The sequence below is a fragment of the Falco punctatus genome (genome assembly GCF_963210335.1).
Source record: "Falco punctatus genome assembly, chromosome: 6".
Classification (NCBI taxonomy): domain Eukaryota; kingdom Metazoa; phylum Chordata; class Aves; order Falconiformes; family Falconidae; genus Falco; species Falco punctatus.
The window spans coordinates 58,481,867-58,497,548 of NC_137585.1; the positions used below are offsets into that span (position 1 = coordinate 58,481,867).

At 38.6% G+C, this 15,682-nt stretch overlaps 1 protein-coding gene across 5 annotated transcripts in view; it reads left to right on the forward strand.

The window, feature by feature from the left end:
* The window catches only part of TRHDE (thyrotropin releasing hormone degrading enzyme), a 232,749-nt gene that overhangs the window by 93,260 nt on the left and 123,807 nt on the right, over positions 1-15,682 (forward strand). For 4 of the 5 annotated variants that reach the window (XR_013929169.1, XR_013929170.1, XM_080393835.1 and 1 more), the window contains exon 6: positions 5,825-5,962. The exons of the other annotated variant lie outside the window; for it this stretch is intronic. Coding sequence is in view for 2 of the 4 variants with exons in the window: in XM_080393835.1 (XP_080249961.1) it covers positions 5,825-5,962 (138 nt within the window). In the remaining 2 variants the exon portion in view is untranslated. The remainder of the gene's footprint in view (positions 1-5,824; positions 5,963-15,682) is intronic. 5 annotated transcript variants of the gene reach the window in all.

The following is a 15,682-nucleotide window of genomic DNA, read 5'->3' on the forward strand; positions in this document are numbered from 1 at the left end:
TTTCATAAGGAAGTAAAGTTGATATTGGAAGTTTGGTGGCAAAGCTGTAGCTGTGTATTTGAGGGCATCCTTACTGAAGGGCTCTGTTTCTCAAATTTTCAGCTGTACTGAATGTGCTGCTACTGTTTATTTGAAAGTTGGGGCAACGTGTAGTTACTTGGAGCACAAGCTGATAAGTGACTTTTGATGTGCCTGCAAAGCATCTTTGGTTCCTTCAGGACTTAGCTCACTGAATCTCATCACCTTCAGGTGGAAACAGAGTCGAGGTGTGCAAGATCTATCCAGCAAATGTCAGAGCACCCAAAAAGTATTCTCATTGATGGTGACCTCTGGCAGTTGTTGCTGGAAGTTGACTGAGTATACCAACCACATCTCAAAGCCACTTGTCATTTAAATATTATTTACTGTTTCTTGAATTGAGGTGAATTTCTGCTACAGATTCCCCCTGTGGAGTTTGAGTTAGAGGATAAACTTCATACTTTGTTGCCTAATATTTTAAAATGCTCTGGAGACAAACACATGAAGAGAGAGTGGATCTGTGTTCATGTGTTTGCTTAATGACTATTTCTGTGAAGACAGCTACATACAAGGTGACAAAACATGATCTTGGAGAGTGAAACTGGCCTTTTTTTTTAAGTGCTGATGGTCAGTATGTGGTGTTTCCTTTTCTAATGCTCCCTTTTATATACTGCATCCTCCCGTTCTGTAGGCCTCCATTTAGCGTAATGGATGCGATGGACAACCAAGTCAAAGCTATACCTGAAAAACAGAGTGGTGAGAGGAAACAGTAGTTGAAATAGGTGGTGAAAGTGCTTAAAAACTCTGAATCAACTAACTACCCATCTGCTCGGTAACTTAAGCAGATGGTCATGAATATCTTGTTTGGCACTTCATTGAAAAGAAAATACGTACCCACTTCTCTTTCCTGATACTCAAAGCTATTGGTCTTCCTCAGCTGTGCACTCCTAGAACATCTATGTTGCTTTGTAACAACAAAAAAATTGTCAGTCAATGTGAACATTTCTCAAGCACGGGGGATGGGTATTTTGCAAGAACTTTGACTGAAAATGCGGAAAAGTGGTTTATGAAGGTAGACATGGAACTGTGACATATTCACAGCTGACAAATGTAGACTATGTTGCAGACCTTCAACGAACGATGCACATAACTGAAGCACACATGCAGAGTTATACGTTAAAAAAAAACACAAAAACAATCTATAAGCTGCTTAAGCTACTATAAAAAATTATTGTTAGGGAGAGAGAAAGAGAAAGAAACATTGCTTTCATTTGCAAGTATTCAGGAGACTTCCTATGCTGTGACAACTTAGGATTTATAAGCATGCAGACAGAAAGAACTTGCTTTTGGCCCCCAGTGGATCTTTGCTGGCCTTAAGGTATTTTATGGAACCTTAGGCTTCCTCATAGATGATATACATAGATGATATACAATCTATCGTATTGTAACTGAACTGCTGGTAGTCTATATACTGGTGTTCTTCGATTGCTTTAAAAATTTGCCCCTTTTTCTTTTTCCTGAGGGTGCACTTTCCCTATAAACCCAACTGTTGTGTCTTGCAAATGCTTGTTTTGTCAGGCATGAGAGATCACTTATCTCCTTTGTATGCCTGATGACTAGTAAAGCTTTATATTTTGGAGAAGATATTTCCAGCAAATTTGTCAGGAAAATCATTTGCAGATTTGCACATATATTATTAAGCTTTATTCATGCAGATTTCTCAGTCCATAAACTGTTTGAATGGCTGTCCCAGAACAAAGGCAATGCCTTTAATATTGAGGCCCTTGATCTCTGTTGTGTACTGATTTTCAGTTTTGGCTTTCATTATGCTGTTCCTTTTATTCTTCTGTTAGATGTTTTCAATTATTTTTTTTTCATTTTAATTATTTTCCCTGGTATTTCATATTAATTTTTAGAAATTATTTTTATTTGACTACAAGTATTACATTATTGTCATGCTAACTTGTTCTCTTACATTATGCCTCAATATGATATTTTAAAATCACCAGCAGCAACCCCCTTCCATTGCATCATTGTTATCCTGTTATGCACAATAAATTTTTAATGGGTCTTGAAGGTACAGTCTTTTCTGACAAAAAATGTTATTTCATGATTTCTTTCTTTCCATTTTGAGGTAAACTAGTTGGAAGATGGGTATGCTGTTGGAGGTAAATACACAGAGTGACCACTACCTTTCCATGAACCTTCCTCCCTAGAACAAGGCGAAAATAAGCCAGTACCAGAAAGCTTTCTTGTGGTTAGTCAGTTTCTTAGTCCTGATTCTTTTTGCTATGGAATGATTAACACTACAGATCCACATTTGAAAATCTCCAGATTATTTCCATAATGTGGAAGAATTGCAATAGGTGGAAAATTTCTGACCCTGTGTCGTGGTTTAACTTGTAGCATTTGTGCTGCTTTTACCCAAAGCAGTGAAATTTGAATTTTCACGATGGTTACATATTGAATAAGGAGGGGAGAACACAGAGAAGGGGTAAGTCTTTCAGGACAACCTTGTACCAGACAGAGAAGATCTTATTTGTGAGGGTTAAAATAAGTCATTCCTATGAAGAGACAAGTACATGAATCTAGTGACCACAGGTGTTTGGGAAATAATCTGAAAATGTAAATCTTTGAGACATGTTTGTCCAATAACAGCACTTCAGTCCCTGCACCTGGAAGCATTCTGAAGAGTAAGAGGGAAAGAAACCAGAAATAATTGGCATGTCCTTTCTTCTGAACACTGGTCTGATCACCCAGGCTTTGACTATCCACAGTTTGAGGAAGGCTCTGGGGAGAGAAGATGAGGAGACAGGACTCCAAGTGGGCAGTAGGAAGGTAAGGAGCAGGGGAGCTTCCTGCTTGCCTTTAAAGAAAGGCAGAAATCTGAGTGGAAAGCACCTCTGTCCTTATTTCAGACTAGGCTTCTGCTGCTGTCATACCAGCTCCTGCTCAGAGCCCTGGCCCTGTGTTAGCGCTGCACAGCACTGCACTTACATGCAGCTACTTACACTTTCCAAGCAGAGCCTCAAGACTCACCTGAAGCCCTCTTTTCCTTACAGGCAGATCGGAGTCTTTGCCTTTTCTTTTGCAGTTGAACTCCCTCCAAGGAGGGTCATCTTGAACAGCATTTTGTCATTGTTTCATGTCTAGCTGCAAACCTGTCACCTACCATGTTGACAGCTCGCTGGCCTCATTAAATGCATTCCAAGATTGATTTTCTTCACAATTTCTGTGCTAGGTGTCTCTTTAGTCCTGTAGGTATCATGTTAAAACAGATCGATTCCACTGTACTGTGTAGGATAAAATAACCAGGGAATAGAAAGCCCCTCTTCCATCACTGTAAGCAGTTTGGTCACATGTGTTGGCCTTTCCCCCTTAATGTTCTGATAGGACTTTAATAGCTGAGGTAGTGTTTCTTCAACATAATTTAAGGCAGTTTTAGTTTTGTTCTGCATTTCTGTTTCCTGTTTCCTCCTCAAGCTGCAGGCCCCCCGTCACCCAGCAAACTCCTCTCTCTTGTTCTCTCTGTGTCTCCCTGAAGTTGTGTTTGAGTCTCCTTTTGAAATCTGGTGTCAGAGGCTTTGTACTAAAGGGAAAAGGTGGGAATGTTTTGGAAATCCTTTTGGATCAATAAATTTAGCTTTATAGGTCAAAAGTCTTCTTAATTCTCACTAAAATGCAGGTTTCCATGTTTGGAGGCATACTAGGTAATCCCGTTGCGTCGCAGTGTGATGGTCTGCCATAAATGTCAAGGAAGACTTCAGCTATGGTAACTTGAATGAGCGATCATGAATGTAAAATGCTCCTTTTCACCTCTTCAGGAGATAACCAAAGAAACAAAAACCAAAATGTAGCCTGTCCTTTTTATATCTTTTGCATTATTATAGCCTCACTTTGTTTCCTACATGCTGATTTTCTTGATTCCAGGTGCTGTATTTAAAGTATTAATCTGTGATGAATGAGGGCCCTTTTAATAACTCAATTCCAGGCAGTAACCATCCACTCCCACAGCTGTTTGCCAATTGTGATATCCAAACTTGAATCTGGGGACAGGTCCATACCTCTGTGGGTTCTTACCTATATATATTATTTACCATACATCCGATGAAACTGTGGCTGTGTTACTGACTAATAGAGAATGTGGGTGAGGTATAACCAAACCATCTACAATCCTTTACACCTCAGGAGTTTTCCCCTGAGTAGGACTGTCATAATAATTGTTTCCCTACACCATTTTTTTCCCCATAAAAAAAGGGCAGTTACTATCTACGTATGCCTGAGAAAATTTGGAAATGAACAATAATGTGAACAAGACATTACTTTTCCCTTCACAAACCTTACCTCATGCAGCCAGCTGAGAACACTAAGAGTGTGTTGGGTAATTGGCTTTCCTGCATCCCGTGTTTTTAATTGCCTGAATATACAATTGGCTCAAGGTGCATTTCTTGTGCTCTAATGAATTTTAACATAAAGGTTTATTTCTAGATGGATCAGCACTGGAAGAGCTTTTCAACTGTCTTAAAGTATAATTTAAATCAGCACATTGATACCAAAACCTTGCCACCCAAGAAATTAAACATGGAATATATTATGTAATTGTGTGGTTATTTTATCTGAGGTCATCAGGGTGGCTTTTGAAAAAAATGCAGCATTCCCTAGAGTTTCTGTGTATTGTGGCACTAGGTTGACATTAATTCGGGAACAGTGGTGATTTAGATAAAGTTTGAGATATGTCATTTTGGGGTGAAAAAAGCTTGTTTAAGCCTTCCATGATTTTTAACTCACTCTTTACATTTATTTCTGATTTGAAAACACAAGTAAATGAAGCTCTTCTTTCCTGACACAGTCTTTTGGATTAGAGACATCTATATCAATGCAATATGAGGAGCTTTTAAGGCATGTAATTTCTCAGCTGAAAAAGTCCCATCTAGTCGCACTGTAGAAGTGATTGCAGCCCAGTTCATAGTGTATATGTAAACATTTAATTAATGTTGCTGCCAGAGTAAATATTCGGCAGTTTTGACATAAGTCTGCAGTCCGTATTTATAGAAGGAATAGAAACAAATCAGTATGTTGGACATTATTTGGGTTTGCCTCTGAGGTAGCTGTGACTTTGACTATGTCATTTAACTTCTACATGCAGCTATTGTCCTGCTTGTAAAGAGGAATAATTCCACCCTTCAGGTGGAAGTTACAAAGTTTGTAAAGCATACAAGTTCTTGAGGAGAAAGGATTTCTATACCAGAGCTATGAAAGGCAGCGTGGCATCTGCTGTGACACTTCTATGGGCTCTGTTTATTTTCCAGTCCCACACTGACCTGCTGTGTGAACTTGGCACTGAGGGCCAAGTGACTTAAACTTCACTAAATAAAGCAGTAGTAATTGTGTTTACCCATCTCTGTCAAAAGTTTTGTCCCTCCATATGCAATGAACTCGACAACTTGTAGCATGCATGTGTTTTTGTTATTGAAGACTATGCCATTTTGCCTCTTTTCCCACCCCTTGTAACTGAACAAATAGTCATAATCAGAATCGCAGTCTGCACCTACAGATACATTTTCATTCATTTAGTATTCCTTAATTTCAGTCAGTTTCATTGCAGCAAAAAACCTCAGGTCAGAATCTCTTCCCTGTACCAGTTCAAGATTGTAGGAGGTCATGGTGGCTTACATTCAGACCAGAGGGTCTGATTTTAGTCAACTGTCATATTTATTAGTCAGCTGCCTCTGATAACTGTGCATCATTTCTGTATTGTTGTTAATGTGTATTTGTCTGCGACACTACTGCATATGCTGTATTTCAGGAAAAGCAGAGATTTCTGACAGATGTCCTACATGAAGTGATGCTGCTGGATGGTTTGGCCAGTTCACATCCAGTATCCCAGGAGGTGCAGCAAGCCACAGACATTGACAGGGTGTTTGACTGGATTGCCTATAAAAAGGTGAGATGAATTAAACCTATGTATATATATGTATATAGAGATATGTCAGTAACTATTAGAAGGTTGTCTGTAAACCAAATACCATTGTAAAAATATGTACACTTGCAATGCCTTTCCCACTTACTAGTTGGAAAACTTGTAATTTTTGTGGAATATATTTAGAATATACTATAGTGATTTTAGCCAATTACATTCATCATTATCCAGTGTTATTAAATGTTATAAATAAACTTGGGAGGCTGTCAGAATCCAGCCAAGAAGATTTGGGGTTTTTTATTACTGTTTATTGTGTGGCAGTGTCTGAATTGTGTTAGATGCTTTAAAAAGCAGAAGGATGTGTAGTCTTTGCCCTATTGAAACTCTCTGGAAAACTTGTCAAGTGCTGAAGTTAAATATAAAGTGTTTTCTGTTTTTATTGTGCCTGAGATTTTTTCTGTCAGCTAATTAAAACTCTGAAGTCATTGCTGATCAGTGAGAGTGGAGGAACTGCCTTCTGGGCTGGTGAAGGAATATGTATCAAATTCAGGGAATTTCAAATTGCATTTCAATGCATAGAGAGCCTTTTGGCCAGCTTTGATGCTGAATAGCATCTGTGCCAGAGTGAGAAGGCTGCGCACTTCCACCTTCTCCATCATATGACTAGTCTTGCTGTTAGCATATGACCCAAAAGCTAGTGGTTTCCATTGTACCACATGATTATTCTCTGCTACGTGGTATGACATGTAATATTGTGCCTTACTGTCATGACCCAATGCTCTTGATATGTGATGCAGCAGCCTTCTGCTGTGAAGACTGTACTGGAGCTCTCTGCTGACCATGCAGTTTTTGACTATCACCTTTGCATTTGATATTTTTTTCTTCTGGATCATTAGCTGCCTAACATCAGGCTGTAACAAGACAGCAGCAGCATAGCACTGACTGGCCTACCAAGCCTCCAGTTTATCCAGTGCTCATTCTGGGCTAAAAAAGATGTGTGTCCTCTCTTACAGTCATCAGCAGTAACTTCGACTTCATCCTCTTCCATGAAAGAATCTTACGCCTTTAAGGATGGGCAAATGAGAGGGTGTGTGTGTATGTCCATGTAATAGGTATAGGATGTAATATGCAAACACAAAATACTTAGGAAATTATTTTAAAATGCTGGAGTTGCTCAAGAGCCCAAGGAACGTTTTCAGAAATCCCTTAGCTGGCTTTGAAAACATCACTCTTGGTCAATTAAGCTGTATTAGCCAGCAGCTTTGAGCATACTGAAATATTCTCGTTGTTTAAGTGTTTCAGTCATGTTTACTGGTGATAGCTGAACCTTGGTATGTTCAGAGGCTTATCTCACATCAGTATCTTAATATTTCAAGCTAATCATTTTTTCTAATTAATACGATAATAATAATAATTACATCACACAGGAAACTGTAATCCTTAACACTTTTTGTTTTATGTACACTTAGCAAACATTTGATTTGTAATTGAAAAATAATTTTCATTTACATTGAAATGACAGATAGGACAGTAGTATGCCCCTATATTCTGTTAGCTATTTTATGCAGGCTAATAGGATCACTCTGTTTTCTGTGCAGATTAGAGTACAATCTCTGTCTTGGATCTGTCCATTTAAAGGTTGCTTTTTCAGTATAACAGTGGCCACGCTCAGTGGATAGGGCAGCATCTCCACTCAGCTTCTGTGCTGGCCACCTCTCCTGAACCCTAGGCGACGCTGAGTGTGCTCATACCAGGGCCTGATCCTGTAAATTTTGAAGCCAGTTACCAGATCTAGCAAACTATTTCGAGGAATGGCAATGGAAGAACTTACACACCTTCATAGATGAGGAGATTAAAAGACCCACTGTTTCACCCATGAAGTCTTTACTTTCCTGCCTGTTTGTCTGCTACTCTCTGTAGCCATTCATCCTTTTGTTTTAGATACAAGCAATATCTAATAAGAAGAAACTTTTCCCACTGACTTTGTAGCTGCTTTTTTCACTGTTTCTGTACCTTTGTCCAGACACCTGACACTGCTTCCTTCTGAGGATAAATTAGAGCAAATTTAACATGTTGTAGATCTTATGCTGTTTCATTCCTATGTAACCTTGTATGCATGGACAGCTTGCACTTAAAATCAACTAGGGAAACAAGCTCGTTTATTAGATAGCTAGAACATTTGTCTATCCTTCTAGCCTCCTAGTGTCTGCCTATATAAATACTGTGATGAGTGGTATGTCAATAAAATCCAAACTGTAAAATTATACTGAAGGCTTTTAGCTGGTCAGCTGTGTGCTCAAGTATTTTCAGGTGCTTCAAAGCCCTCACACAATGAGCCCTGCTGGAGGGATATTGTTGCTGGTGTTTCTGGGATGACTTTTTAGTTTTTTGCTGACTGATTTTTTAAATTACAGTTAAGTAATTTAAAATTAAATTTAAAATTACAATTAAGTAATTACTCGGATTTTTTTCTGTTGACTCTAATAAACATTGGATCAGGACCATTAGTGAGGACTTTTCTACTGTCTTAAATAAGATGTTCATTTCTAAACAGTCTAACACTATTCCCAGTATCTTTTCCTTACGTGTTGGTATGGTTTGGTTTTTTTCCATTCTCTTTTAATTATTTTTTTAAATGTCCATTTTGTATCTCTGGGACCTTGGATTGTCTATGTATTCTCTTTTCTCCTTTCATGATTTTCTACATGATATTGAAATGATGAAACTTTGTACCATCTAATTTTTGTTCAATGAAATGACAGTCATAGAATGTCATTGTCATTTCATTGTCTTTACTGTCATCAATATGACATAAATCCATTAGACACCATTAAAGTGCCCATCTCTGCTAGACACTCAGGTGTCATTTTAGAGATGTGCCTCTTTCTCTTGCTCTGCACTTTAGAGATGACCATTGAAACTGTGCTGTTTAAATGCCTTGGAGCTGAATATATTTTTTATTTCCATTTTCTTGTCCTGGGTGATTGTACATGTTAAAAAATCTCATGACATTAAACCCCTGAAGAATGGCATTCAGGTAATCCCACAAGCAGAGTGAAAGAGGCGCTACAGCCTGGCAGCACACAATTTTTTTCCAGTTACGCTCTTGAGGGTAATGTTTGCCTCTTTCAAAAGCCTCATACTAGTCATTCTTCAGACAGAAGCATGTCATCCTCCACTAGGGCCACAAATATGTAGAGAAAATTAAGAAGTCATGATAGTTCATTAATAAACCAAACTGGTAGATGATTCAAGGCTCTCAAGTTGCATCAGGGTGGATATGTCTTCCTAGTGCAGCTGGAAGTGAGATAGTGTCGTCCCACAATGATGGGAAAAGCGGTTATATCCCAAGTGCAGTAGGAAGTATAAGCTGTTGAACACAAGAGTGGATCTGAGAATGGTTAAATCAAAGTAAAAAGTGTGGCAGCCTTTCCACACCAGAAATCACTGACAGCAGGAATCATAGCCCTGGCGAGCTGCATCAACAGAGGAGGAGAGAGCGCAGCAAGAATAACATGAGGAGCAACAGTCAGCAAGGAATGTCTGACTGTAATAAAATGGAGAAACAAGACAGCTGCATTTCAGAGGGAGCAGCCAGACCCAGAGCGGTGGCATGAGGGAGAGAGATCCCAGACAGAACTAAAGGAGTCACTGCCCTAGGTGAGCAGTCACAGCCAGATATGAGAAAGGATGAAAAGGCACCAAGGGCACTGTAGAGAGCCAGATAATATCTGAAGTAATTTCAGTCACCCTGCTGCATGCTTTGAAGCATGCTGGTTGAAGATTCTGGCAGCAAACAGAGCAGGCAAGACCAGTATGACGGAGCGTAGCTATAAAAGTACCCTCAGTAGGATATGTTTTGGCAAGTGACAAACACTGATCAGGATGAGGAAGAAGATGGCTGGAATATGGAAGAATATTCCTTTTTTTGTTCTGCCTGTAAGCAAAATTAACCTCAGCAATGAGATCAGTTACTGAGCCTGGCTTTGTAATGCAAACAATTCATTATTCCCTAAACCTTTGTATGTATGATTTCCTGTTCCTTTTTATCTTTTTGCCACTTCTTTAAAAATGCTTTTTCCTGCTTTCTGTGTCAAGTGATGGAAGAAAGATGTATTTCTAATAGTAATAAAAGGAGACCGTGCTTCCTGCCTCCCCTCAAAGGCAGTGTTCTATGTTAGGAAATCTGTTCAGCTAAAGATTTGCACAAAGAGAACTGCTCAGCTTCATGTATGTTGCAATAACAGTTCTGGCAAAGAAAAAATTAAGAAATTGAAAGCAGTGGCTTGCTCTCCCTTTTAGGTGTAATTGTCTTTGAAAATTTACAGCACAACATGTTCTGCAAGAATATGGAAGAACAGGAGAGCTAACTGCAGTCACTGGAAAGGCTCTCTGAAAACTTTGTGCTTCTTACTTCTGTTTCTTTAGGCACTGAGAAGGATATTGACGCTATCATATAAAAACCAAACCAAACCCCAAAACATGTATTCTGCCTAGTAAACCCAGGATGAATATCAGTGCGACGTCCACTCAGTTCATGAGTGCAATGAAATTGTGACAATGTGCGTCTGTGAAATGACCAAAGGAAAGTGTGAGCAGCTCATTAAAAGTGAAAGACATACTAGAGAAATACTTATAAATGGTAAAATATAGTAAAATAGGTTTTATTTTTAACTATTCACTGAACTAAATCAATAAGATAAGATGGTATCCAGCTAGTTAAAAGTCTTACAATATAATACAGTTTGCTTTACAACCCACTCCCTTACTGCAGTGTAAAGGGAGAGCTTTTTGTTCTCCCTGACTCGATTAGCTGTGATGTTGCCTGTGCATACCATTAAGTCCTGGGTGCCCTTTTGCGTGATGCTGGTTTCTGTTCCATGATTTACGAGTGCAGCAGGTCAGTGCCCATATTGCAGAAGATGCTTTCAGGAGCCATTTGTTTGTAATGCATTTTAACAGAGGAAGTATCTTGTAATGAAAAGAATTGCTTTCTGTATAGATAAAAAGGTTGTAGGTTGATACTGCTTCCAATGTGAAAGCTGTTGAAACTCAAAGTCTGTGTGAATCCTTTAAGTCCAAGTTCAGAGCAGCCCCAAGAACGCCTGACTTAAAGTATGGAGGCTGTTCCACTTCAGCCCCTGCGTACTAGTGCATAAAACTAGGCAGGTGCTTCAGGATGCTTAAAACACCTCCCTTAAGGCATCTGAGCACCTTCCTGACTCAAAAAACTCCTGTCATTAACCTCTTAATCTGTTTAGCGTATGCTGTGATAGTATTTTCTGAAGAAGAAACGTGGGAACCACTGTGTATGATATATAAACAGCAACACACCTACAGTGCTTCAGGAGCATTATGTTTCCCACACTGGGGAGAACTGTATGAGTTTGACTGGAAGTGATAAAAATGGAGCACAAATATTAATAAAAGCATTTGATTTTAAAATAGAGCTTGTTAGACTAGATTACTTAGTCAAGATAGAGCATTTGGGAAGATGCAACCTGTTGTGGTACGACTGTCTTCTGCCTGTTCCCTGCCAAAAGGCAGCTGCAAATGGCAGCTCACAAGGGCTGGAGGAGGCGATCAAAGAAGAAATGGCAACGGTGGCTCCAGACACGGTGTCCTGTCGGCATTTCTCCCTGACAGGAAGTAGAAGGAACGGAACACTGCATCTGTGCCTCATGTTTCCATGGCTTAAAATGAAGTGTTCATAAGTGTGTGCATGGAGTTACCAGCCGGTGCACCAGTTGCTGAAATGCACTTGCCTTTTCTGCTTCTCTGGCTATACTTTGTGATATTTTTTTTATACTTTGTCATTTTTAGCAAAGGGCAGAGCAGAAAGTAGCTTTGTAAGCCTTTACAGGTAGTTTCTGTATTCTGCCAGGAGTCCAAAAACCAGTGATGCCCGAGTAAAGGCAAGGAATGCGTTTTGCTGGCAGACATCCTCGTTCAGATCACTGAAATGAGCAATGATTTCAATTGTTAGAGCAACTCGGAACGAATTGTAAGAATCCAAAAATAAACTGGAGGTAGTGAAATAGAGCTAAAGGAAACCACCTGACATAAAAATATGATCAATGTTTTGATCAAAATGTGGTCCTGCAGGCCCTCTATGCAGGAGGGAACTGTCTGGAACAACCTCTGCCATACTGTTTTCTTGTTGTTGGCTTTTTTTTAAAGGTATGTTTAAGTACTGGATAATTTCTGAAGCTTAATAGAGGTATTAAAAGAGAGAAAGTAGAGTAGTGTGTTTAATTAAAGTTACTTGCAAATCCATCTTAGGCAAATGGTTTGAGATTCTTATGTGGTATTTAGTGAACTAAAAGTAATCTTAATTTGCATGCTTCATGGAAACAAACTTGGTCAATGGAGAATCACCATGAATTCTGAGTTTTATTTTACTTAATTTGCTTTTGGATTCTCTGTGGAGCTGGTTGGTAAAATGGTGATGCATCTCCTCTTTGAAGTGAAGTAACTGTGACCATGTAAACACTTCAGCAAATGTTCATCATAAAAAGGATAATCTTTGTTTGTTACTCCTAATGGAAAACAGATTTGTGGAGCCCATTTTGTTATTGCAAGAGATTCTTAATACAGTGGTTTTAAAGATGCACTAGTTTATTTGCTACTTAAATTCTGATGATGGCCTGTCTGTGTAAATAATGCCATCAACCTCTCGTGTTTGTCCATCCTTGAAGATTTCCTCGTACGAGTAGTTAATGAAAACGTATAATGTGCTTTTGTCCTTGTCAGTGGTGTCAGAACATGTAAGAGAGATTTTGGTGGTAAGGCTAAATAAAACTCCTGTTGTAAATGGAGTCCCAATAGCATTTTGTGTAGGTGACATAGTGTTTTATTGTTCAAGGAAAATAATGTGGCAGTATTCACCTGAAGAACATGATTACTTATGGTCATTTACCCCTGAATTTTGTTCTTTGTGTCATGTTCCTAAAATTTGCAACAGAATTTATGTCTAAGATAAACATTTCACCAAAGCTTATCTTACCATCTCACCATTTTGGTATTATCCAGCCCTAGAACAGCTGTGTGTGTTAGAATAGAAAATGATTATGATTTCCCAGTGAAAAGCTCTCCTTGAATGTAATGTTGCTTTTTCAGTGATGTTTTAGCATCAGATAAATGGCCTTTCCATCTATAAGAACAACATAAGATGCCTTTATGCATCTTTGATGATTTAACACACTACATTACATGTTTATAGGTATATTTGCTGATTTTAAAAAATATTGGCTCATCCACACTGTAAATAAAATTTTTAACATCTTGTAAGTTTAATTTATTTATTAAAATATATCCTGGTTTTATTGCGGAGTATCAACAGCACATTAACTTGTGGGTGTGCAGTGCTTGATAAGCAAATATCAATTGGAAATTCTGTACTATTTAAAAAGTAAAGAAGATAAATTAAACGTGGGGGTTTTTCCTAGTCTGTACTGTTAAAATCAAGTAGGGATAGTTTTTCTGGGTCTTTGTAATGAATGTAGTCCCTTACTTTTTAACAATTTATTACTGGGTGCAGGGAAGCCAATCAGACTCAAATTCAGCTGAGTACATAGTTACTTGCTTAATTTTATGTGTGTAAGCTGTGGAATTAAAGTGGGCTGCTTACATGCTTAAGGTACTTAAGTGTGTCACTAAATGATGGCCTGAACGAAGACCTTCAGGATTAGGCTGATACTGTCACGTTTTGTACTAGTGCACTGCGTAGTCTGCATATATCTATCTCCTTACTTACTTCTTACAGCTTTTACATGGGTTTTCCAAAGGGAAAGCCTCTAGGAATGATTTGAACATCTTACATTTCTGCCACAGGGAGGAAATCATAGCCACATGTTTACTCATTTAAACAAATACGTTCTGTTATCCTAATCAAATAAGGAAGTATTCACAGTCATCAAATTCCCATGCATTAAGCTTCATTTTTCTTATAGTATTTGGAGGTGCCATTGGAGAATACAGAAAATAGCTAAGCTGGTGTATTACAGTGCTCAGTTTCTGAAAATGAAAGGGGGATTTAGCGCTGGGTGACTCATGATACAGTCTAATTAATTTCCTGAAAAGAATTTCTCGGTGAGTACTTCTGCAGTTCCCAGAGATGAGATATTTTGGATAGAGGCAGCTGAAGAATTCCAGAGAAGGCTTTGCAATTATCTCTGCTCTTACAGCTCGATAGAAGGACTTTAGCAGAAGTCTCTCAGGAGCCTGCCGCAGTACTGTGCTGTAACTGATGGCATGAACGAGACACTCTTGTTCCACAACTGTCAGGGTAAGGCTGCATACCTTGAAAGACGGTTCAGATGACAGAAGTAGGAAGGTAAAATACATTTCAACGTGACCTTCTGAGTAGGAGCTGAGGAATGGTTGGACTTCTCCCCTTGGGGAAAAAGGAAAAAAGCAAGAGTGTACAGTGACTGTTTGCTTAAGGAAGTGCGGTGTAAATGCAACACCTGGATTTGAAAGTGCTTACCCAGCTTTCAGTTGTTCTTACAGGGGAGCTAAGAGATGTCCATTAATTTGCATAATGCCACACCAGTCACTCGGCAGATATTACAGCCAGGCTTCCCTCATGTCTTGGTCCTCCTCTTTAATGTGCCGAGCGTTACAATTCAGTTAATTCAGCGCACTACATGTAGTGTAACACAGCAGCTCAGTTGACCAAATTTATAAGTAATTTATTTACACATTTATATGCTATTCTGTGTGTGACTTGGTCAAAACACATTTTTTGTGTTAAATTTCTCCAGGATTTGACAGATTTAATTTTGGGGTTTAATTTTATGTAAGAGTTCTTTTTAAAGAGTCACATTTTTGCTGCATGTTTGATGTACATTGTTCTTTCACGTTGATTCATGCTGTGTTTTTCCCAATAAGCTAAATTTCATGGGGCATCCAGCTGTGGTTGCTTAGTACCAACAAAGAATGATTGTTTTGGAAAACGTGACTTGGATATTACTTTTGGCTAGTGTTCACATTACAAAAATAATGTGAAAATATGCATTCTTTGTATAAGTGCCTGGTAAGATGCTCTTCTAATATTGGAAATGAACTTAGAATCACAGAATTATCTAAGATTTTGAGAAATAAATAATAATGTATGAATTCAGGAACTTTGAACTGAAATGAAAATATACTCATTTACTTAACCCATTTGATTATGGATATGCTTAGGCTTCTGTTTGACAGAGTACTGTAAAAATATGTTCAACATTTTAAAGAAAAATACCCAACCTCTTTACTGCTTTTATTACATTTGCAGCTCTGAAAATATCTTTCTTCAGCACGTTTCATGAAGAATAGGTACATTTCAGCCATTATTCAAAACATATTAGCCAAAATTTGTAAGTTTTTGTGTGATCTTAAGTGATCCTGCTAAGGTACTTCATGCCTGACTTGAATGTATATAGCAGGTATGGCTCTGGCTTTCTGGGTGAGGGGCCATGTCATGGCCAAAGCGTAAAAGGGGGACTTTTCATTTTTTTTCATTTTTTGCTATATTTTCAATAATATAGCAAAGTGCAATGGATTATTTGTATTGGACTTCCCTGCTGAAGAATGGGTTCATTCCCATGCTCAGTGTATTCTTTGTAATGGGTAGGTTGCAGGAACTACCAATTTGAGGTAGGTGTATGGAAACACTAACTAAAAAAGCTGAATTAGTTGTTAGGAAGTTTGCAGAGCTGGGTGGTATCTGTCTGCACCTTCTGAAGGTGGAGCTGCAGGACT